Raw genomic sequence first — 24,150 nt, forward strand, 5'->3', positions numbered from 1 at the left:
GGGATAGGTTTTCTAAGTATAGATTCTGTGGGAGTTGACTGTTTAGATAGCTTAAAACAAGGGATTCTAGGCTTAGAGTAATAGGACAGTGTATGTTTACTCTCTAAGAAATATTTTTACAGTTTATATAGGAAGTCCTTCCATTTTAATCTCTTGTTCCATGCATCCCTCAGAATTTGCCTGTTGAATCTCTTATGTAACATTTTACACTTGCTTGAACCCACTTATTTTTAAATTTTAATGTTTTTATTCCATAATTAAATATGCCACTCACTGGCTGGGATAGTGCATTTTAGTTTTTTATCTGTTTCCCTATTAAATGTATGATATTCTACGCTGATCTCTAAAACTAATATAAAATATATTTTATTAAAGGATTTAAATTATTTAATAGAAAAATAGGTGAGTAATGTCTCAGTGTGTCTTTGGTTCAGTTGTTTTCATATATCCCTTTAATTTGTTTGCATGCACTTCTGATGGCTGGTGAGTAGCATCATGCTCCTTTTATAGGTGAAGCGTTTGTAATCCATTCACTCTGTACAGTGTACACTGAAATTGAATTGGCAAAAATGTTAAGAAAACCAAACACCCTGTATTTTATTTAATTACTCTTTATTTTTTTGATCCTTCTACTCAGTTTTTCTTGACAACATTTCAAATGTTTTAGTGTTACAGTATTTCTAAGTAAAATTCAGGTAGCTACCATTGAGAGATTTAAGAAGTATATTAATGATTCAGATGAGCATTTTAGTATTAAGATCATTTCAGATAAATTTACTTCATAGCTCATGGCTTGAATTGCCTTCTATATTTTTGATAACTGAATTTTGAAAATTTAATTTCAAAAGTGATACTTTTTAACAAGCTTTCTCCTTTATGGGAATTTCTCTGAAGCCTATATTTATGTTGCAGAATTATGTAAGTTGATGTGTTTTGTTTTTTATTTTCTTAATTTTTAATGCCTTTGTGGAAAAAATAATCTTTAATGTACATTAAAATCATTTAGGTGTATTAAAATCAAATATAAATTCAATTGTTTTTATAAGTTATACCATTAAACTGACATGGCATCTGTTTTTTTTTTTTATTAAACATCTTTATCGAACATAGTATCTCCAAATAAGTTAGCAGATTCGTGAATTCACTTACATTGTGATACTGTTTTATGAATTCTGTGAGTGATGACAGTATGCTCTGTTTAAATGAAATTCCTTGATTATTAAATTTAGCACCTGTGGAATTACAACATACTTGTTATAATTTTTTTTATATTAAAAAACTTAGTGGCTGTCAAAAGCAATTCATTTCACAAACTTATTGAGAAACTGCTATTTACCAGGCTCAAAACCAGAAAGGTTTAGATTTAGTAATATTCATGAGAATAGGACAGAACTAATTAGTTTCCTAATTACCTTTTTGATCACTCGATAGTTCTCAGAAATGTCATGCTCTCACTAAAAGTGAATACTTTTTCAGAGTGATCTCTCCAGTTTGCTCTTCTTGGGCAGTCTCATCAGTAACCACGTCCCCGAGGACCACTGCCATGGTGATCGTTTTTTATTATGCTTTTGATCTTCAACTCCGGATCACCAGTGTTTTCAACACCTCCCTGTGGATGACGTATTGGCATCTCAAACATAACATGTCCAGACCTAAAATCACATCATTCCGTGTCCTCCTCACACAGTGATTGCTCCATCGTGTTCTCTGTGGATGGCATTAGTTGCCTGGAAGTCAGATGTCCTTCATTTCCCCTCTGCTTACCTGCAGACCCCCTCCTTCCCATCTGCTTTATCACCAGATTCTGATCCTGCCTCTTAATAGCACATGACTCTTATCTTCTCTGCTTTTTCTCCTGGGCTAGATCTCTGCTGCTCCCTCAAGTTGCAGCTGACTTCCCTTTCCCATACCTCTGTGTGACCATGTGCACTGGAAAAGCCTGTTTAGGACACTGTTTAGGAAGATGTGTGCATCTTCTGGAATGAAGTGGGGAGTAAATAAATGCAGTTCATCTTCATGGTATTTATCCAAAAGAAATAAGGAGAGCAGTTTATAGCAGTGTTCTTTATAAAACAGAAGGTTAATGTTGAGCCGTGGGGAACCGTTCAGTACCACCTGACACACATACGGTTGGTTTTATTCTCTAACCATCTCTCACTTCTATTCTTAACTCTGCATCCCCACTGGAATTATCTCAATTCAGACATCATTATGTGTTGCTTCGATTAGGAACCTATAATTGCCTCTTAATCTTTATGATCTTGCTGTATTTTTCGAAATATTCTCCTTACTGAAGCTAAAGTGATGCTTCTAAAATAGAAACCTAATCATGACTCTCCTTAGGTTAAAACACTTGAATGACTTCTAATTATTCCAAGGAGTAGGTCCAATTGCTTGAGCATGACTTGCAAACTGTTATTATCCTTTCCAGCTTCATTATTTATTCCATACACTTGATTCTAAATTTTTGAACATGTTCTTTTTTTCAGAACCAACTTCATTCTTTCTTCTCTTTAACTCTTTCCTTTGAGTCTCAAATTGTGTATTGATACCCTAAAGCCTTCCCTCCCCTGTTCATCACCAACCCAAATTTAATTCAGCACTCTAGCACTGTGTTTCTGGAAAGTCCTTATCGTCACTGTGTTTTAATTGCTTAATTTTATGTTTCCGGCTCCTTTCCCCACTCCTCCACCCCACCCCCACCACCAGTTGTCTCAAGGGCAAACTATTTGTTAGGTAAAAACTGTCCAAGAGATAATGTTTCAGTAAACATTTATGTAATGAATATAATTTTATTTAAGAATTTCAAGAACCATAATATAAAAAAATTTGCTGGAATATTTCATTAAAATAGTAAGATATAAAATTGAATAGCAAATATGAAAGGAAAAATTCCATTCATAGTGAAACCTACATAGGAATAATAATGTTTTCCTAAAAAAAGCAAAATGGCTGTCTGGGGAGGCCTTACAAATAGCTGTGAAAAGAAGAGAAGCGAAAAGCAAAGGAGAAAAGGAAAGCTATAAGCATCTGAATGCAGAGTTCCAAAGAATAGCAAGAAGAGATAAGAAAGCCGCCTTCTGCGATCATGCAAAGAAATAGAGGAAAACAACAGAATAGGAAACACTAGAGATCTCTTCAAGAAAATTAGAGACACCAAGGGAACATTCCATGCAAAGATGGGCTCGATAAAGGACAGAAGTGGTATGGACCTAACAGAAGCAGAAGATATTAAGAAGAGGTGACAAGAATACACAGAAGAACTGTACAAAAAGGATCTTCACGACCCAGATAACCATGATGGTGTGATCACTCACCTAGAGCCAGACATCTTGGAATGTGAAGTCAAGTGGGCCTTAGAAAGCAACACTACGAACAAAGCTAGTGGAGGTGATGGAATTCCAGTTGAGCTCTTTCAAATCCTGAAAGATGATGCTGTCAAAGTGCTGCACTCAATATGCCACCAAATTTGGAAAACTCAGCAGTGGCCACAGGACTGGAAAAGGTCAGTTTTCATTCCAATTCCAAAGAAAGGCAACGCAAAAGGATGCTCAAACTACCGCACAGTTGTACTCATCTCACACGCTAGTAAAGTAATGCTCAAAATTCTCCAAGCCAGGCTTCAGCAATACGTGAACCGTGAACTCCCTGATGTTCAAGCTGGTTTTGGAAAAGGCAGAGGAACCAGTGATCAAATTGCCAACATCTGCTGGATCATGGAAAAAGCAAGAGAGTCCCAGAAAAACATCTGTTTCTGCTTTATTGACTATGCCAAAGCCTTTGACTGTGTGGATCACAATAAACTGTGGAAAATTCTGAAAGAGATGGGAATACCAGACCACCTAACCTGCCTTTCTTGAGAAATCTGTATGCAGGTCAGGAAGCAACAGTTAGAACTGGACATGGAACAACAGACTGGTTCCGAATAGGAAAAGGAGTACGTCAAGGCTGTATATTGTCACCCTGCTTATTTAACTTATATGCAGAGTACATCATGAGAAATGCCGGACTGGAAAAACACAAGCTGGAATCAAGATTGCCGGGAGAATTATCAATAACCTCAGATATGCAGATGACACCACCCTTATGGCAGAGGTGAAGAGGAGCTAAAAAGCCTCTTGATGAAAGTGAGAGAGGAGAGTGAAAAAGTTGGCTTACAGGTCAACATTCAGAAAACGAAGATCATGGCATCCGGTCCCATCACTTCATGGGAAATAGATGGGGAAACAGTGGAAACAGTGGAAACAGTGTCAGACTTTATTTGGGGGGGGCTCCAAAATCACTGCAGATGGTGACTGCAGCCATGAAATTAAAAGATGCTTACTCCTTGGAAGAAAAGTTATGCTCAACCTAGATAGTATATTCAAAAGCAGAAACATTACTTTGCCGACTAAGGTCCGTCTAGTCAAGGCTATGGTTTTTCCAGTGGTCATGTATGGATGTGAGAGTTGGACTATGAAGAAGGCTGAGTGTTGAAGAATTGATGCTTTTGAACTGTGGTGTTGGAGAAGACTCTTGAAGAGTCCCTTGGACTGCAAGGAGATCCAGCCAGTCCATTCTGAAGGAGATCAGCCCTGGGTGTTCTTTGGAAGGACTGATCCTGAAGCTGAAACTCCAGTACTTTGGCCACCTCATGTGAAGAGTTGACTCATTGGAAAAGACTCTGATGCTGGGAGGGATTGGGGGCAGGAGGAGAAGGGGACCACAGAGGATGAGATGGCTGGATGGCATCACTGACTCGATGGCCGTGAGTTTGAGTGAACTCTGGGAGTTGTTGATGGACAGGGAGGCCTGGCATGCTGCAATTCACGGGGTCGCAAAGAGTTGGACATGACTGAGCTGAACTGATGGATAATTTTAAATTACAATTTTAAAGCAATATAGAAGCACCTAGATTTTGTCTGACTTTTTGCGACCCCATTGCCAGGCTCCTTTTTCCATGGAATTCTCCAGGCAGGAATACTGGAGTGGATTGTTTTCCCCTTCTCCAGGGGATCTTCCTTACCCAGGGATCAAACCCAGGTCTGCTGCATTGCAGGCAGATTCTTTACTGCAGAGCCACCAGGGAAGCCCAAATTTGAAAAGACAATGATACCCGAGTCAATTTGTTTGTAAGTCTCAATCATTTCAGTGTTTTCTGCATACAGTTCTTGGGCATATCCTAGTAAATAGAGTAATGATCCTGCTAAGATATTACTGTTTTTGCCTTCCTTGGTGGAATATCATTGGTACTTTTTTCAAAATAAATCAGTTCAGTGTGTATGGAAAGCAGTCGGTGAGGCAGATGCCTTTCTTCCCTTTTTGTTTTTGTTTCATTTTGCTTTTGTATGCTCCATGAGGCATGCAGGATCTTCTTGCCCAGACCAGGAAGGGAACCTGTGCCCCCTGCAATGGAAGCAGAGTCCTAACCACCAGACTGGGAGGGAACTTGGTGCCTCCCTTCCTTGATAAACTCATCAGGTGTCATAGGGAATTCCTTGGCAACCTGAGCAGACTTGTTCCCATCCAGGTGCTCCTGTTGATACTACAGTACAGTTCAGTCGCTTAGTCATGTCCTACTCTCTGCGACCCCATGGACTGCAGCACGCCAGGTTTCCCTGTCCATCACCAACTCCCGGAGCTTGCTCAAACTCACGTCCATTGAGTCACTGATGCCATCCAACCATCTCATCCTCTGTCATCCCCTTTTTCTCCTGCCTTTAATCTTTCCCGGCATCAGGGTCTTTTCCAGTGAGTCAGTTCTTCGCATCAGGTGGCCAAAGTATTAAGAGTTTCAGCTTCAGCATCAGTCCTTCCAGTGAATATTCAGGACTGATCTCCTTTAGGATTGACTGGTTTGATCTCCTTGCAGTCCACGGGCCTCTCACGAGTCTTCTCCGTATGTGCAGTTTAAATATTCATCCAAGCCCTTGTGGCTTCTCAGGCGCCGATAGTGATGGAGAGTCTCCCTGCCGGTGCAGCAGGTGCAGGAGATGCAGGCTCGGTCTCTGCGGTGGGAAGATTCCCTGGAGTAGGAGATGTTGGCCCACTCCGTATTCTAGTCTGGAAAATTCCATGGACAGAGGAGCCAGGCAGGCTACAGTTCCTGGGGTCACAAAGAGTCGGACAGGACTGAACGACTGACAGCGTTAGGTCACAGCACATAGCTGTCCTCTGCGACTTAGAGTAAGATCTGTGTGCTCTTTGAAGAAAATAACTCCTGGGTTCTTACAACGCTTTTCAGCATTTATCATTTTTTTTCACTAGTTTTCAGTTTTGTTTCTGTTAGTAATTTTGTGTTACTAACTTATCAGTTCATTATTGGATATGGTGTGATTCTTACTATTCATAAAACACCTTAGAATAGCAGCCAAGCCCCAAATGGAAGAGCCCAAACCCAAAATGACTGCATAATCAGCTTGCTTAAGCAGAGTGGATTTATTGTTGTTCAGTCACTAAGTCGTGTCCAGCTCTTTGCCGCCCCATGGACCGCGGCTTGCTAGACTTCCCTGTCCTTCACCATCTCCTGAAGTTTGCTCAACTCGTGTCCGTCGTGTCGATGATGGCCATCCAACCATCTCATCCTTTCACCCTCTTCTTTACCTGCAGTCTTTTGCAGCAGAGTCTTTTCCAGTGAGTCGGCTCTTCTCATCAGGTGGCCAAACTGTTGGAGCTTCAGCTTCAGTATCAGTCTTTCCAATGAATATTAAGGGTTCATTTCCTTTAGGGTTGACTGATTTAATCTCATGCTGTCCAAGGGACTCTGAAGAGTCTTTTCCAACACTGCAGTTCTCCAGCAGTAGCCCTTATTTATGGTCCAGCTCTGTACATGACAGTGACTGTAGCCATGAAATCAAGACACTTGCTCCTTGGAAGAAAAGCTATCACCAACCTAGACAGCATATTAAAAAGAAGAGACATTACTTTGCCAACAAAGGTCTGTCTAGTCAAAGCTATGGTTTTTCCAGTATGTACGGATGTGAGAGTTGGACCCCTTAAGAAAGCTGAGTGTGGAAAAATTAATTTTGAACTGTGGTGTTGGAGAAGACTCTTGAGAGTCCCTTGGACTGCAGGGTGATCAAAACCAGTCCATCCTAAAGGAAATCAGTCCTGAACATTTGTTGGAAAGACAGATGCTGACACTGCAGCTCCACTAATGTGAAGAACTGACTCCTTGGAAAAGACCCTGAGGATGGGAAAGATTGAAGGCAGGAGGAGAAAGGGACAACAGAGGATGAGATGGTTGGATAGCATCACTGATGCGATGGACATGAGTTTGAGCAAGCTCCAGGAGTTGGTGATGAACAGGGAAGCCTGGTGTGCTGCATGCAGTCCATGGGGTCACAAAGAGTTCGACACAACTGAACTGAACTATACATGACTACTGGCAAAACCATAGCTTTTATTATATGGACCTTTGTCACCCTGCTTATTTAACTTATATGCAGAGTACATCATGAGAAACACTGGACTGAAAGAAACACAAGCTGGAATCAAGATTGCTGGGAGAAATGTCAGTCACCTCAGATGTGCAGATGACACCACCCTTATGGCAGAAAGTGAAGAGGAACTAAAAAGCCTCTTGATGAAAGTGAAAGAAGAGAGCGAAAAAGTTGGCTTACAGGTCAACATTCAGGAAACGAAGATAATGGCATCCAGTCCCATCACTTCATGGGAAATAGATGGGGAAACAGTGGAAACAGTGTCAGACTTTATTTTGGGGGGGCTCCAAAATCACTGCAGATGGTGACTGCAGCCATGAAATTAAGACTCCTTGGAAGAAAAGTTACGCTCAACCTAAATAGTATATTCAAAAGCAGAAACATTACTTTGCCGACTAAGGTCCGTCTAGTCAAGGCTATGGTTTTTCCTGTGGTCATGTATGGATGTGAGAGTTGGACTGTGAAGAAGGCTGAGTGCCGAAGAATTGATGCTTTTGAACTGTGGTGTTGGAGAAGACTCTTGAGAGTCCCTTGGACTGCAAGGAGATCCAACCAGTCCATTCTAAAGGAGATCAGCCCTGGGATTTCTTTGGAAGGAATGATGCTAAAGCTGAAGCTCCAGTACTTTGGCCACCTCATGCGAAGAGTTGACTCATTGGAAAAGACTTTGATGCTGGGAGGGATTGGGGGCAGGAGGAGAAGGGGACGACAGAGGATGAGATGGGACGACAGAGGATGAGATGGCCGGATGGCATCACAGACTCGATGGATGTGAGTCTGAGTGAACTCCGTGAGATGGTGATGGACAGGGAGGCCTGGCATGCTGCGATTCACAGGGTCGCAAAGAGTCGGACGCAACTGAACTGAACTGTCATCAAAGTGATGTCTCTGCTTTTTAACATGCTATCTAGGTTTGTCATAGCTTTTCTTCCAAGGAGCAAGCACCTTTTAATTTCATGGCTTCAGTCACCATCCTCAGTGATTTTGGAGCCCAAGTGAATAAAATCTGCCACTGTTTCCACTTTTTCCCCATCTATTTGCCCTTAAGCAATGGGACCAGATGCCATGATCTTAGTTTTATGAATGTTGAGTTTTAAGTCAGCTTTTTCACTCTCCTGTTTCACCTTCGTTAGGAGGCTATTTTGCCTCTTTGCTTTCTGCTGCTAGAATGGTATCAGCTGCATATCTGAAGTGGTTGATATCTCCTGGCAATCTTGATTCTAGCTTTTGCTTTATCCAGCCCAGCATTTCACATGATGTACTGTGCATATAAGTTGAATAAACAGGGTGACAGTATGCAGCCCTGATAAGCTCCTTTCTCACTTTTGAACCAATTTGTTGTTCCATGTCCTGTCCTAACTGTTACTTTTTTGACCTGCATACAGGTTTCTCAGGAGACAGGTGAGGTGGTCTGGTATTACCATCTCTTTAAGAATTTTTTAGTTTGTTGTGATCCACACAAAGGCTTTCATGTAATCAGTGAAGCTGAAGTAGATGTTTTTCTAGAATCCCCTTGCTTTTTCCTGATTTATCTCATGCCTACTTTAAAATGAGGTTTTTAGATTGCTTTATAAGTTTCCACTTAGGAAGTAGAGTATTTGCAAATTACTTCAGAAGTGAAATATTTTTCATTCCCAGAGGAATGTGTTGTTTCCAAGTTTTTATTTTATATTATTTGAATCTTCAGTTGTGGCTGAAGCCAACCCTGCTTCCTCACTTTCGTTGGATGGCTGAGTGTAAGAGTATTTTACACTCAGAGTAAGAGTGCTTTATTTAGGTAGTTCCTATCTTTTGTTTAATTTCACCCTAAAGTGCAGCCAGTGAAAGAGATAACAGCTGTCTTGTATACCTTACGGAGTAATTAAGAGGACTAAGCCAGATAACAAAGGTTAAATTCTCTGTAAACACTTAAAATAGAAAAGGTTACTCAAATTTCAGGGGAAACAAATCTTCAAAAAATGAACTGATGAACTTGATAATTTTTTTCTGACCAAGGGAAACTGTTAAGTGCCTCCATAATCTGAAAGAGAACTACAGTGCCAGCGGCGCCCTGATCTGCCGCCACTGCCTTTGCTCCTGCTGTGCCTCTAAGAGGTCAGGTGGCCGCTTGGCATCTGAGGACACCCACCGTCTCTCTGCTGTCCTGCTCTGCTCTCCCCTGGCCTTGAGTTTGCTCAGAGTTCTAGTCAACTGTGTGTAATGAAGGTGTACCTTATGAAGCAACAAAGGAAAAACATTAAGGTGGGAATCAACCAAAATTAAGGACCTCACCGTAATGACTATATCCAAAAGTATTCAGTTTTTGAATATAAGGAAAACTGGTAGTGCTGACTTCAGGTTGCTCTAAGGACCATGTGGCTTTCTGCATCTGCTCTCATTGAGGTCATTAGACTGTGCTTGATGACTCAGAAATAGGATGAATATCTCCTCGTAAGAAATGGGTTACTTAAAAGAATTCCTGTAGATGAGAAAACCGAGTGGCAGATTTTGTCACTGCACCGTTGTGTGTATTCTAGGCAGTCCATAGGCATCGCCGGGTCCTTGCAGAGACTTGTGATCTTCCCCACGCTGGTCACCTGGTCTCCTTTACACTCGCGTGTCAGCTTCTGTCGCAGAATAGTGTTTCCTGCTTCTCCTGTACACCTCTCACAACAAACAGAGTTTCGGACCACTGTTTTCAGGTTCCCACTCTTTGCCTTCTGCTATAGAATACGGCTCTCTTAAGTTCAGTTTATAGCCATCCTACAGCACCAACCATATGGTTTGATAAAGTCCACCTAAAATACAGTCAACCTTAGGGTTTTGGTTCTTTTTTTTTTCCTATAAAGGTGTGGCTCTACTGATACTAGTATGCTGCTTGAGTTGCAGGTCATAGAAATCTTTCAGAAGGTTGTCATTTATGTTAAGCTTACTATAAAAAGTAATATTTCAAATTATGCAATATTTGATATAGAAAGGAATAAATGCTTTCTAATGAGACATGGCTCTTCTGAGGCTGTCAGTACTTTTAGATGAATCTGTAGCTTGTTAAAAAAAAAGACAATGCATTATCCCAAGACAAAAGTATTTGTTAGTCTTATATAGTAGTTTATGGAGCTTTGTGTATATGTCTTTGTCAGTGAGTGTTTGAGTGCTTTAAGCTTTTCTGATGAAATAAAATGCCTCATGCTCTCTCAGTATCTTACTTTGCTTTATCAGTGTTAAGTTGTTGCTGCTCAGCCAGGGATTGTGGTTAAATGGGAGAATGTGTAATAAATGGGAACTAGAAAAATATATGTAGGATTTTTTCCCCCCTAAACTGTGTCTCTAACATTTTGACCCACAAATTTTTCAGAGGAACAGTCTTTTTTGCCCTTATTTGAACTAAGGACTTGCTTTGTAAAAGACAATCAGTCTGTATTACCCAGGTGAACTCTTTTTGATATTGAGTTTCTGTTATGATTCTGGAAATTTCTCTGATGTGCTTCAGTTTGTGAACATCATTCTTTTGGTGTGTTGGACTGGTTAGCAGAGTATCTGCATCCTAGCAGGTACTCAGTTGCCTCTGTTAACTGGACACTGGGAAAAGGAAGGGCATGGAATTAGGTAGATTGCTGGGAGAAATATCAATCACCTCAGATATGCAGATGACACCACCCTTATGGCAGAAAGTGAAGAGGAACTAAAAAGCCTCTTGATGAAAGTGAAAGAGGAGAGCGAAAAAGTTGGCTTCAAGCTCAACATTCAGAAAACGAAGATCGTGGCATCTGGTCCCATCACTTCATGGGAAATAGATGGAGAAACAGTGGAAACAGTGTCAGACTTTATTTTTGGGGGGCTCCAAAATCACTGCAGATGGTGACTGCAGCCATGAAATTAAAAGATGCTTACTCCTTGGAAGAAAAGTTATGACCAACCTAGATAGCATATTGAAAAGCAGAAACATTACTTTGCTGACTAAGGTCCGTCTAGTCAAGGCTATGGTTTTTCCTGTGGTCATGTATGGATGTGAGAGTTGGACTGTGAAGAAGGCTCAGTGCCAAAGAACTGATGCGTTTGAACTGTGGTGTTGGAGAAGACTCTTGAGAGTCCCTTGGACTGCAAGGAGATCCAACCAGTCCATTCTAAAGGAGATCAACCCTGGGATTTCTTTGGAAGGAATGATACTAAAGCTGAAACTCCAGTACTTTGGCCACCTCATGTGAAGAGTTGACTCATTGGAAAAGACTCTGATGCTGGGAGGGATTGGGGGCAGGAGGAAAAGGGAATGACAGAGAATGAGATGGCTGGATGGCATCACGGACTCGATGGACGTGAGTTTGATAAACTCCGTGAGATGGTGATGGACAGGGAGGCCTGGCGTGCTGCGATTCATGGGGTCGCAGAGAGTCGGATACGACTGAGTGAATGAACTGAACTGAAAATAATCTAAAGAAATAGTTAGCAGATCATCTGCTTAAATTTTTGACACAAAATAAAGTTGGTGACATAAAAAGGAAAGGCAGCTGATGTGACCATAAGTGTCAGATGGGGAAATTCAGATTCTCTGAAGTAGTGCTGGAGAGCCTCCTCTTCAATCAGGTAAACAAACCACACTAGATCTTTCAACAGAGAGAATAAAGTAATCTGTTAAATGGGTGTTGAAGACTAAAACAGGAGAAAGGAGACAGAGTGTAATACAGTTTTAGAAGCTCTAGGAATTTACTATTATCCCAGGACTGGGAGATAAAAGAGAGAGAATGGTGTTGTTATCACCATATTACCATCACAGAAGTGGAGAGAGTTCTGTGCAGAGGCAGGATCTCTGACAGAGCCACCCCTTGGCTGACACAGAAGCTCAGCAGCTCACAAGAGTGCACACACTGGTTGTGCCTGAGGGGTGGGGCTGCTCCATGAGGCTGGTTCTAGAAGTGCTGGGGAAGAACTCTGGAGCCTGGGCGGAGCTGCCCCCGACAAGGTGCAGGGCTGAGAGCAGCTGGCACAGGAGGGCCGCCCCTTCCGCCCTCAGCCAGCACTTTGGCCTCCTTTCAATGCTGCTCAGGGTGTCTCAGTTGTGGGCGCCTAACTCACCAGCTGGCCTGGAAGACACAGAACTACGTAGAGTCCTAGACCTGGCCTTTGGAAGCGTATAACAGGTCAGCTTGAAATTTAATAGTTTCTGTGTCATCTTGGAGAAAAATACTGTGAAAATGGAGTGGGAGGTAATTTTTCTGCTAGCTCTTTATATACTGAGTTAGGAAGTAGACCTCAGATTTGTATTAGCCATCTCCTTGACATCTCCACTGGGGTGTTTAAGCATTTCAAGTTTCGTATTTGCAAACAGAACTTTTGACTCCATCTCCCTTCGCCTTTAAAGCTAAATATCGTTCTTTGGTGTCCCCTTTTCCCTCCTCCACTCTATGCAGTCGTCAAGTCCTGTCAGTTCAACCCTCTGTCAGGGCTGGTACCTGCCCCCAGCCCCGCCCAACCACCCAGTTCCTCTGTTCCTGGACTGGGTTAAAGCTGATGGCTGGGTTTCTCCAGTCATACTGGAGCCCCAAACCATCCATTCACAAAATACCGAAGCAAGCCTTTTGAGACAGGCACTGTGACGTCACTGCCCTGTGTAAAGCCCTCTATTTAAATTTAAGTTAGTCAGGTTCTTTGTCAGACTTTTTAGCTGACAGAAGCAGATGCAGGTAATGATGGGTATTAATTCTTTATAAACTTCGTCACTCGTTCTCTTTATTACTTGTTCAGCCCTGTTCTCCTAGTGAATTAAGTTATGTACTTTTTATTTAATGCTTGGAAAACCTTTTCTACTCATTATTTCAAATTTATAGAAAAGTAAGAATTAGTCTTTAAAAATGTATTGAGAAGGTTCATATTTGTGAGGCATTGCAGGCTAGAAGACTGGTTTATTGGCTGTGCGTTGATTCATAGCTACAAATCATGAAATTTTCTTAAAAAAAAAATGAAAAAATAGAAGAGATACCTTCTTCCTCGTGGCCGTATGTGATTGATTACCTCAAAAGGAGTAGCATTAATTTAGAAATGTTTAGGAAAGGCTGAACTCTGGAGAGCCAGTGATCTGCCTGGGCTGCAAGAAGAGGCACATACAGCATGCTTCTGGACCAGGCCTCCTCTCGCTTAGAGGCAGAAAAGCACGGAGTATATTCCAGGAGACAGTGGACAGACGATTTCAACCAGTGCAAAACATTTGGAAAAAGGGCTGCTTTTAGAAGTTACTCAGCACCTTGAATGCTAAGCTGGAAAGTTTGGGCTTTTATTACAGGCAGTAGTTCAAATTATTGTGCTAGTTGACATTTTAATTAGTTGGAAATATTCACATGTTTGTTTTAGGTCTCTGTTGTAAGTAATTACATTATATTCATTTTTCTTATGTGAATTCTTTGATGAATTCAAAAGATACTTCCACTTGAAGTCACCATAAATTACATTGCAGAAGGTATAATGAGGACTTTGGATCAGGTACTCTGGTTGAAAGCCAGTTTTGCATTGTGACATTTGGTAAGCTACCTAACCTTTCTGAGCTTTGGGGATAATGAAGTACCAGTGCTGTAGATCTGTTATGAAACATAAATGCTTAGATGATGAGGATTTAACATCTAATTCTAATAAGGTAGAACATTGTATAAATTGTTCTACTTTAAAATGTTACTCTGATCTGATGTTAACCATGAACTATTTTGAGCACTTTAACATAGCTGTTATATATAGCTGATAACATAGCTGTATGTTAAGTAATATATGCATAAGTTATATATATTTGTATAGACCCATAGTTTGTCATCCTTAATTGCAGAACCCAAAAAGTTCAGAGAAGCATGTCTATAATCTGTTTTTATCCCACTGAGTTCAAGTAATCTTTATATAGTGTTTTACATGTAAAATACATTTACTCCATGACCCAGCAATTCCACTTCTAGGTAATTATCCAAGAGAATTGAAAACTTAAGTTTTCCCACAAAAGCCTTGTACAGGAATTTTCATAGCAGCTTTATTCACAGTACCCCCAAAACTAGAGCACCCAAATGTCCATAGTCATGTCTGGAGACACACAGCATCATGTTCTGTGAGTGCAGAGTGGGTGGGAGTGCTGAGGATGCAGGAGAGGCTGGTTCTGGACTGTTCCGCCAGGAGACATTGGGGCAGCCTGCCCCACATGACGCGATGCAGTGTGTACCGTAATGCGTCACTCGTGTCGGCGGCCCCCGGTGACTGTGTCACCATGGTGCACGGCACTGACACCACCTAGTGAACACGGGGCTGCACTGGTTTTCATTCTCTGCTGTCGTCTCTAGATGGGTTTTGTTTGTTTGTTTCCTACACCCTGCAAACGTGCATGCACACACGTGTATACGCACGCCCTACACATGCACACATGCATTTCTCCCATCATCTTTTTCTTTGTCTTTCTCCCAAGTTTGACAGTGCATCACCAGCTAATGAGTATGGTTAAATCGTTACCCAAAAGAAACTGTTCAGTGAAAACATGTGTTCAAGCACCTCTTCTTTGTACAGCACTGCTTGTGAAGGGTTGTGACTCGTTTTTTTCATCTTTATTTCTGCCTAATATTCAGACATTTTCAAATACGTAGCACTTTTTCACTGTGGAAGATGACTGAAGGTGTACTTACTGTCTTTATGTTTAAATAAGGTGTAGTTTATATACTTGTAGTATTCTGTTGCTGTTGTTCAGTCACTCTTTGTGACCCCATGGACTGCAGCACTCCAGGCTTCCCTGTCCATCACCAACTCCTGGAGCTTGCTCATTCTCATGTCCATTGAGTCATGTCCCTCCAACCATCTCGTCCTCTGTCACCCCCTTCTCCTCCTGCCCTCAATCTTTCCCAGCATCAGGGTCTTCTCCAGTGAGTTGGCTCTTCACATCAGGGTCTAAAGTATTGGAGCTTCAGCTTCAGCATCACTCCTTCCAATGATTATTCAGGGTTTATTTCCATTAGGATGGACTGGTTTGGTCTCCTTGCTCTCCAGGGGACTCTCAGCAGTCTTCTCCAGCACCATAGTTGGAAAGCATCAATTCTTTGACACTCACCCTTCTTTATGGTCCAACTCTCATATCTGTACATGCCTACTGGAAAAATCATAGCTTTGGCTGTATAGACCTTTGTTGGAAAAGTGAAGTCTCTGCTTTTGAATACACTGTCTAGATTTATCATAGCTTTTCTTCCAAGGAGTGAGTGTCTTTTAATTAGGTTTAAATCGGAAACAACTTACATTTTAATTTTCAGTATTGTTAGCTTTCAGTAGACAAGTTAAAGCAGTTTTATCATAGTTTATTTATAATTCTTCTCTTCCAGTGATAGTGCTAACTTATTTTTCTTTAGCAGGTAATTGTTACAGCTTTCAAGTAAATCACATTACTACTTTTTTTAAAATTTATCTGTTCACGTTCATAGGAATCAGGAAGAGTAGTTCCACAGAGTGCAGGTATCTTCTTCACCTTCTGTGACTGCAAGTAGGTTTCTGACAAGTCATCAGTGGCACACTAAACATTGTTCATGATGTTTCCACTTATCTTAAACTTTTTTTGTAGTTTGTTAAAAGCCCCCTTAGCAGTTCTTTTTATTACAAATTATGGTACTCAGTTTGCTGTTACAGTGCCAGGGACAGTTTTGTATAATAAGAAAGGGCTGAGAAGTTTGTTACCTGCTCGTTTCTTGAATCAAGAAGGACCAACGTTACATCAGAAAAACGTATCATTGGGTTTCTTTCCTTTTAAAATGTTAAGTCCTGGGAGTATCACATGTGAAATGTGCGAGCAGCACGTAGTTCCATTTCTACCGCTTCTGCGTGGGTGAACCGCATTGTTCTGTGGCTTAAGTTTATTCTGTAGGATTTAAACATTTGAGATTTCTAAATAAAGTGCCAAAGCCTTTGACTGTGTGGATCACAATAAACTGTGGAAAATTCTGAAAGAGATGGGAATACCAGACCACCTGACCTGCCTCTTGAGAAATCTGTATGCAGGTCAGGAAGCAACAGTTAGAACTGGACATGGAACAACAGACTGGTTCCAGATAGGAAAAGGAATAGGTCAAGGCTGTATATTGTCACCCTGCTTATTTAACTTCTATGCAGAGTACATCATGAGAAACGCTGGATTGGAAGAAACACAAGCTGGAATCAAGATTGCCGGGAGAAATATCAGTAACCTCAGATAATGCAGATGACACCACCCTTATGGCAGAAAGTGAAGAGGAACTAAAAAGCCTCTTGATGAAAGTGAAAGAGGAGAGTGAAAAACTTGGCTTACAGGTCAACATTCAGAAAACAAAGATCATGGCATCCGGTCCCATCACTTCATGGGAAATAGATGGGGAAACAGTGGAAACAGTGTCAGACTTTATTTGGGGGGGCTCCAGAATCACTGCAGATGGTGACTGCAGCCATGAAATTAAAAGACGCTTACTCTTTGGAAGAAAAGTTATGACCAACCTAGATAGTATATTCAAAAGCAGAAACATTACTTTGCCGACTAAGGTCCGTCTAGTCAAGGCTATGGTTTTTCCTGTGGTCATGTATGGATGTGAGCGTTGGACTGTGAAGAAAGCTGAGTGCCGAAGAACTGATGCGTTTGAACTGTGGTGTTGGAGAAGACTCTTGAGAGTCCCTTGGACTGCAAGGAGATCCAGCCAGTCCATTCTGAAGGAGATCAACCCTGGGATTTCTTTGGAAGGAATGATACTAAAGCTGAAGCTCCAGTACTTTGGCCACCTCATACAAAGAGCTGACTCACTGGAAAAGACTCTGATGCTGGGAGGGATTAGGGGCAGGAGGAGAAGGGGACAACCGAGGATGAGATGGCTGGATGGCATCACTGACTCGATGGACATGAGTCTGAGTGAACTCCGTGAGATGGTGATGGACAGGGAGGCCTGGCGTGCTGCGATTCATGGGGTCGCAGAGAGTCGGACACGACTGAGCAACTGAACTGAAATAAAGTTAAAGATATCTCATAGAGATCATTTAAAAATAACTCCTAGCAAATGACTTGGGGAGATGAGGTGGATCAGGAAGATAGGCAGTGATAAATGAGAACTAGGCTTTGCACTCAGGGAGCGTGCTCGTTTCTTGGTAGTTGTGGTATACAACAAACTGGAACTCAAAGCAGAAACATATGCTCTAGGGATGACCCTCTGAGAAGGCAGCATTTAGGTTGAAGTCTGCAAGGTAAAGTAGGATTTGAGAAGAGGGGTGAGGGGTAGTGTGGAGTGCAGAGAAGCAGTCAAGATGGAGGCAGTAGGAGGAGGCATAGAGATGAATAACAGGAAGTGATTTGGTTTGATTTATGCCATAAGATAATAGATAGTAGGAGATTCATTGATTGAACTTGAGAAGATTTTTGGGATCAGACCGTAAGTAGCTTAAATGTATTATTATTGTTAGCTAGTAAGAGACTACAAGGGTTTTAAGACATGAACCTGTCAAGAAACATTAAGATGAAAGTTGTGATTTGGGCAGTTAACTGGGCATTGTGCATAGATTGATTGGAGAACAGATACTCTTAACACATTATAGTAGCTTTGGTAATAAACCAATAATGCCGAGAGCAAGAGTGATAGCAGTAAATGAGGAGGGTGGGGCAAGTCCAAGGTTAAGGAAATGGCCTAACGGTTTGATGTCAGAGACATCCCTGGTTTTTGCCTGGTGTGTACTTAATAATGTTAGTAGTGCTGCTTTTTGCTGGGACGTTTACATGGCTTGGACAATGTATCAGATGATCTTAAAGACTGATTTGCTTTAGAATTGATAGGTTTGCTAATTGAGGGGAGAAAGGGATGTAATAAGAAACTAGTATGTAGACCAGATTTTTAGAAATTCTTAGGGTTATGATTTTGTTAAATTTTCTTCTTTTGGAGAATTAAAATTTCCTTACCTGAATACCACAGTTGAATCTTACATGTTTAAAATCCCAGTTTATTTTTTATTTTTTGTATTTTAATGAAGATTTAGACTCTTTAAAATGTTAGATACTGTAGAGACTATACTATATTTAATTTACCTAACATTTTCATTGATCCCATTTAAAAGTAAAGCTTTTTCAGTGATTGTTAATACATCAGTGTAGCTTATGTATGGAGAAGGCGATGGCACCCCACTCCAGCACTCTTGCCTGGAAAATCACATGGACGGCGGATCCTGGTGGGCTGCCGTCTGTGGGGTCGTGTCTGACTCTTTGTGACCCCGTGTCCTCTAGCCTACCTGACCCCGTGGACTCTAGCCTACCAGGCTCCTCTGTCCATGGGATTCTCCAGGCAAGAATACTGGAGTGGGTTGCCATCTCCTTCTCCAGGGTATCTGCCCAACCCAGGGATTGAACCCGGGTCTCCCGCATTGCAGGCAGGTGCTTTAACCTCTGAGCCACCAGGGAAGCCTTACGTAAGAAGTGTCCAAATAGAAATGGAGCTGGTGGCAGTTGAGAGCATCGCGGGTTAATATCCCATTAGTGAATGGGCTTTAGCATGTAGCGCCTTTTGTCTCCCCTGGAGAAGGAAATGGCAACCCACTCCAGCGTTCTTGCCTGCAGAATCCCATGGACAGAGGAGCCTGGCAGGCTATGACTGAGTGACTGAGCACGCACGCACGCGCTCACTCACCTTTTGTTTCCTGGATCTTTTTTTCCTAGTTGAGACTGGTGGCTGTAGTCAAGTGACACCTATTCTAAGGTTTTTACAGATACGGCTGTAATGTGTATGGACCGTTTCAGGTGCTTAGTGCTCTTGTCTTCTCCACGTATAGGCAGAGGGAGAAGACAGCCTGAAGAAGATGCAGCTGATGGAGCTTGCGATTCTCAACGGCACCTACAGAGATGCCAACATTAAATCACGTAAGACCAGAGCGTACAGCTGTCTTAGCTGTTTTGTCTGAAGACCCCCCTCTCCTTTTGGCAGCACAATACACCAACAGTTAAAGTGAATTGTCACTTGATATGGGACTCACTGTTCCATTTTTACTGTTTTCAAGAATGAGGGCACTCCCTTGATTTTATTTTACATCAGCATGCCTAAGTTTTTAGTTTATAACCTTTTCTTTTATTCTTTTCAATGAAATTTCAGCTTCTGAATTCAAGAGTTTCAAAAAAAGTTTTGTTAAGTACAGATTTAAGACTTCTAGTTTATTTTGTTACATTTATGCAAAGGAGAAGTTTTTTCTAAAAACTAAAAGCTAATTTGGAATATATATGAATGCAGTGATTCTTCTGTTGAATTCTGTTCTTTCACCTTGCTTGCATGGTTTTCCTCCAGTATTTTTTTTCTCTATTGATTTCATACATGAGTTCACAGAGAGCAGTAGATGATACTATTTTTAATCCTGTTTTCCCCTTAATGTGTATTGTGCATGCTTTCGTAAACTGTAAGAGGATTGCTTTTTTATATTTAAAATGAAATAGTGTGAAATTTATATTTTGAAACAATCTAAGTTTTATTCATCATTCATATGAACATAATATTTAAATTACAGGTATAGAATTTTAAAGACATAGCCTGCTTTCCAAAATATAGACACCCTAGTGTGTTTAGAGTGATTACTTTTTATAAATGGTTGGCTTTAATTTACTCATGAAAATGAGTATATCATTGATAGTCATGTGTTTAGGAATGTGAGGTTTTTTTTTTGTATTTTCTATGAAGAAGTTAATCACTACAAATACAGAAAATTAATAACTGTTGGTTGTTTTGGCTAAGTTAATACAATGAAAATTATTCTTTACTCTTTAGAAATATACTAAAACTGTATTTCTGTGGACTCCAGTTACAGAGTATTTTTAACATCATTTAATGCAAGTGTTTTCTTGTGCTTCTGCATGTACCTTTAGTCTCATGAGATCTTAAAAATATAGACATACCAAATACATGAAGAAAATATAACCTGTTTTAATGGTCTCATTCTGTTTTTTCCCCAGTGGCTTTTTAAATTTTGCACAGTATTCTTAATCACATTGGGGAAGGGGAAGCTGTTTTGCATTTGATTGGTGTGCTTTGGCATTTTTGTGTGATCAGCGCATGTACTAATGATTTCCTTTTATTTTTCTTCTTTTCTGCTTTTTTCTTTTTCCTCCTTCCCTCTCATTTTCCGTGTTTTACACTGCTGTCTCTGTACTTCCTTCTAAATTTCTTTGCTTACTGTAGCAGCCCTTGCCTTTTCTCTTGCAGCGACGGCCCAGGCTGCTCCGAGGATTATCACTGGGCCTGCGCCCGTGCTCCCACCAGCTGCCCTGCGCACTCCGACGCCGGCTGGCCCTACCATAATGCCTTTGATCAGACAGATACAGACCGCTGTCATGCCAAACGGAACTCCTCACCCTACTGCTGCAATAGTTCCTCCAGGGCCCGAGGCTGGGCTAATCTACACACCCTACGAATACCCCTACACGTTGGCACCAGCTACATCAATCCTTGAGTATCCTATTGAACCTAGTGGTGTATTAGGTAAGTTGTTCTCCCTGTATGGTTAACAGCATTTTTTTCTTCATCACTTTTGCTGCCCCAGACTTTGAAATGATATATCCATTTTAGAGAGGCAAGACAAGCTTCCACTGGAAAGACTGAGAATTATTTCAGCCTCTTAGAAGGGTTCCCCCTTTCAATAATTGTACCTGAAATTTATTCAGATGCACTCTGGTGACTGACAGTCACTTTGGTTGGGTAAATTTGCAATGAACATTTTAAACAGAAAATGCTTTTCACGTTTGACATCACCAAGGTCGTTCTGAGTGTTAGATCCCACCCAGAGGCCTTTCCCTCCATCAGCTCCACCACCCAGAGTTTTTAGATGGCTTTTGTGTTGGAAATTTATTTGTCTGCTACATTTTCAATTTTTGTGTGAAAGTCTTTTGAGACATTTTAAACCTGATGTGTGTTTTCTGATATTTGTGGTCACTTAAAATATGAAAGGGACAAGATAAATAGTTGCATTCTTCAGGTTTCTTCAGTTTTTCTCTTTTGAAGTCCTAGTTAATATTAAAGATAAGAGACGTTCTTAGTTTCAGTAGTACAGTATGGAATTGATAAGTAATACCTGATAAGTGATGATAAGTGATTATAAGTGATAATCACTGATAAGTGATTCAATAATCACTGAATTAGAATCACAATTGAGGCAAAAATTAAGATCATGCTGTAAACACTCAGTTTTACATAAACAAAAAGTGGTGTGCTTGAAAAAGACATTACTGACGCCTTTTTTTTATAGAGTGGATTGAAATGCCAGTCATGCCTGATATTTCAGCCCATTGACTGCTGGATGAAGGACTAGAGCAGCAGCTGTTCTAACACGACCAGTCAATGTGGACACACTGTTTCTGCGCTGCCCCTTTGTTTTACCAGACAGAATTTGAGTTCTTTTTTCTTGAATTGTACATGACTTTGGTGCTGCGTGCATGCTGTTGACTTTTAGGACTTTGATCTTTTAAAGTTATTTTTTCCCCCAGTATTAATATTGATTTATCAAAATTTGAAAGTTTTTAATGAACCTGGACACTAAGATTGAAACTTGAGAATTCATTGTTCAATTAAAAAAAGCCACAGTGCTCTGTATGTTATCTGTGTGCGCATGCACCCAGGTGCGTTCTGTTTCATGAGCAAATACATTTTATTGTACGTTTTCCGTTTATCTCTAATCATTGTAAAAAGTATTATAGGTCAGAATCATACAATAGAACTGTTTCTGAGAGGCTTGTTTCTGTTGCACATTTCTTGAAGCATTTTTAAATAACATGTAACCTGTAACCTGTTCACGTTTTCCTTTCTGTTAACGCTCTGCCCTGTGGCCCCATGCTGCTCCTTTCCCCAGAGCTCCTCTCTGCTGCACGCACAGCGTCTGTTCGAGGAGTTTGACTGTTGCTTCCCGCAGGGCTGGCACTCTGAGCCACCAGCTGCTGTTCCAGCACTCTCAATGCAAGATCTCACTGATTTTGCCTCAGCGAATTACGCTTATATAAGATTAGTTTTTCCAAAAAGGAAAAAGGGGTGATGGACCAGTTTACTGCTTAGAAACAGCAAGAGGCACTGCAGTAAAATTTCCCATTTTAAAGCAATCTGCTTTTGTTGTGTTGGAAAATTTTTATTTATAATACTTATTAGACTGACAAAATTGAAAGTAAAATACACAGATACCTAATTGACATGCATAAGGTGAATAATAATGAGCGCTAAATGACAAGATTCCATTATCAGTTTTATTTCTCACTTTGCCACCTAAGCAGTGAAACATGATATTGACCACTTGGAGAACTGAGAAAATGAATTTCAAGTTGCTATGTTATAATCAACTTGCACACAGATAACATGCATGCTATATATCAAGTCTCACATGAGTATTTTGAAATAAGCAGTGCCCTTCAAAACAGATGCAGACATATGTGTTGGTGGTAGTGAGGAGATTGGTATTAGCCTCAAATCTTCATTGATGACTAATTTTTAATTCCCTTCCTTTTATCTTTAGGTATGGCTTTCCCAACGAAAGGCTAAGAATTCAAGAACGGTCTTAACTGAACCCTCATCAGATCTGAATTTAACAAATGCTTAGTCTCAGCAGCCTCCAGGGGGGTGGGAGGGAAGCTTAGCCTAGCAGTCAGTGACTTACTTGCACTTTTTGCACACTGATAGAAAATAAAAGTATGTTATTAATTGGTTTAGTCTGTAATCTTACAAAGTAACGGTAATTTATAAAGGCGTGCATAGTAGTATACTGACTGCTAAGTGTACGATACTGTTTGCTTTACTAATCACCTAATTCATTGCAGTTCATACTTAATGACTCGAAGTTTAGAACCACAATCTGTAGGCTTTAAGAATTGCATTTAAACCTTCTTAAGTGATAGACTCTGGAAGTGTGGTCTTAAGGTTAGCAAATAATTGTCAGTATTAAACATGGCATTATTTAAGTAGTCCTGCTGCAAGAAAGGCACTTCAGTGAATATGTGACTAGTAAAGCCTAACTATGTTTGGATCTAATAGAGTTCATGAAATCTGTAACTTGGGATTATAAATGAATGGATAAAATAGGTTAAGGCCAAGATGATTGAAATGAATGCAATATTAATAGATGCATATATACGCAACATTTAATGGTTAATTTTAAGACTACTGTGCCTTAACGTGTTTCCTAAAACAAAACTTTTGTAGTAAATGAACATTTGAAATCCATTGTGATAAACCTGCTGTTAATGTTTGTTTTCTTTTCCCTTGTGAATGTTTTCTAACTTTGTCTTGGTAATTGCAATTTAACTAGGTGCGGTGGCTACTAAAGTTCGAAGGCACGATATGCGTGTCCATCCTTACCAAAGGATTGTGACCGCAGACCGAGGTTAGTTTAGTTCTGCAGTTCTTGTTTATGAGAAATGCGTTGGGTGTTCATAAAGTTTGCGACACCACACCTGATGGAAAAACGTCACTGCTTGCCTGCCATCGTTTCTTTTCCTTTTCTAAATTAATTCATAATAATTAAAAGATTTAAGGGTTGGGTTTTTTGGATGTTTTCTTTTCCTCCCTTCATGTTTTAATTTATTAAATTCTATTTTAGTATGTACAATGATTTATTTCTACTAAAATGTAAATTAGTCCATCTGGGGAGCTATTAAATTCTGATGTTGCCTTATTTTTCAGGAATAATTTTTGCCCAAATTTACCTTTTAGTTGTTCTGAAATTTTGGGTTGGTTTTGCAAAAAGAACTAAGCAGATGGTGCTTTAATGAGAGAAGTAAAGGAATATATTCCTCCTG

At 40.5% G+C, this 24,150-nt stretch overlaps 1 protein-coding gene across 10 annotated transcripts in view; it reads left to right on the forward strand.

Annotated features, from left to right (window-relative positions):
- The window catches only part of QKI (QKI, KH domain containing RNA binding), a 154,767-nt gene that overhangs the window by 123,954 nt on the left and 6,663 nt on the right, over positions 1 to 24,150 (forward strand). The window contains exons 5-7 of one of the 10 annotated variants that reach the window (XR_011258726.1): positions 19,167 to 19,254; positions 20,558 to 20,857; positions 22,872 to 23,735. Coding sequence is in view for 7 of the 10 variants with exons in the window: in XM_069598882.1 (XP_069454983.1) it covers positions 19,167 to 19,254; positions 20,558 to 20,857; positions 23,661 to 23,740 (468 nt within the window). In the remaining 3 variants the exon portion in view is untranslated. Of the gene's footprint in view, positions 1 to 19,166; positions 19,255 to 20,557; positions 20,858 to 21,620; positions 23,830 to 24,150 lie in introns of those variants that run through there. The other 9 variants (XR_011258727.1, XR_011258728.1, XM_069598883.1 and 6 more) reach the window with 9 other exon arrangements.

The sequence above is a fragment of the Ovis canadensis genome, chromosome 8, assembly GCF_042477335.2.
Source record: "Ovis canadensis isolate MfBH-ARS-UI-01 breed Bighorn chromosome 8, ARS-UI_OviCan_v2, whole genome shotgun sequence".
In the NCBI taxonomy this organism is placed as follows: Eukaryota; Metazoa; Chordata; class Mammalia; order Artiodactyla; family Bovidae; genus Ovis; species Ovis canadensis.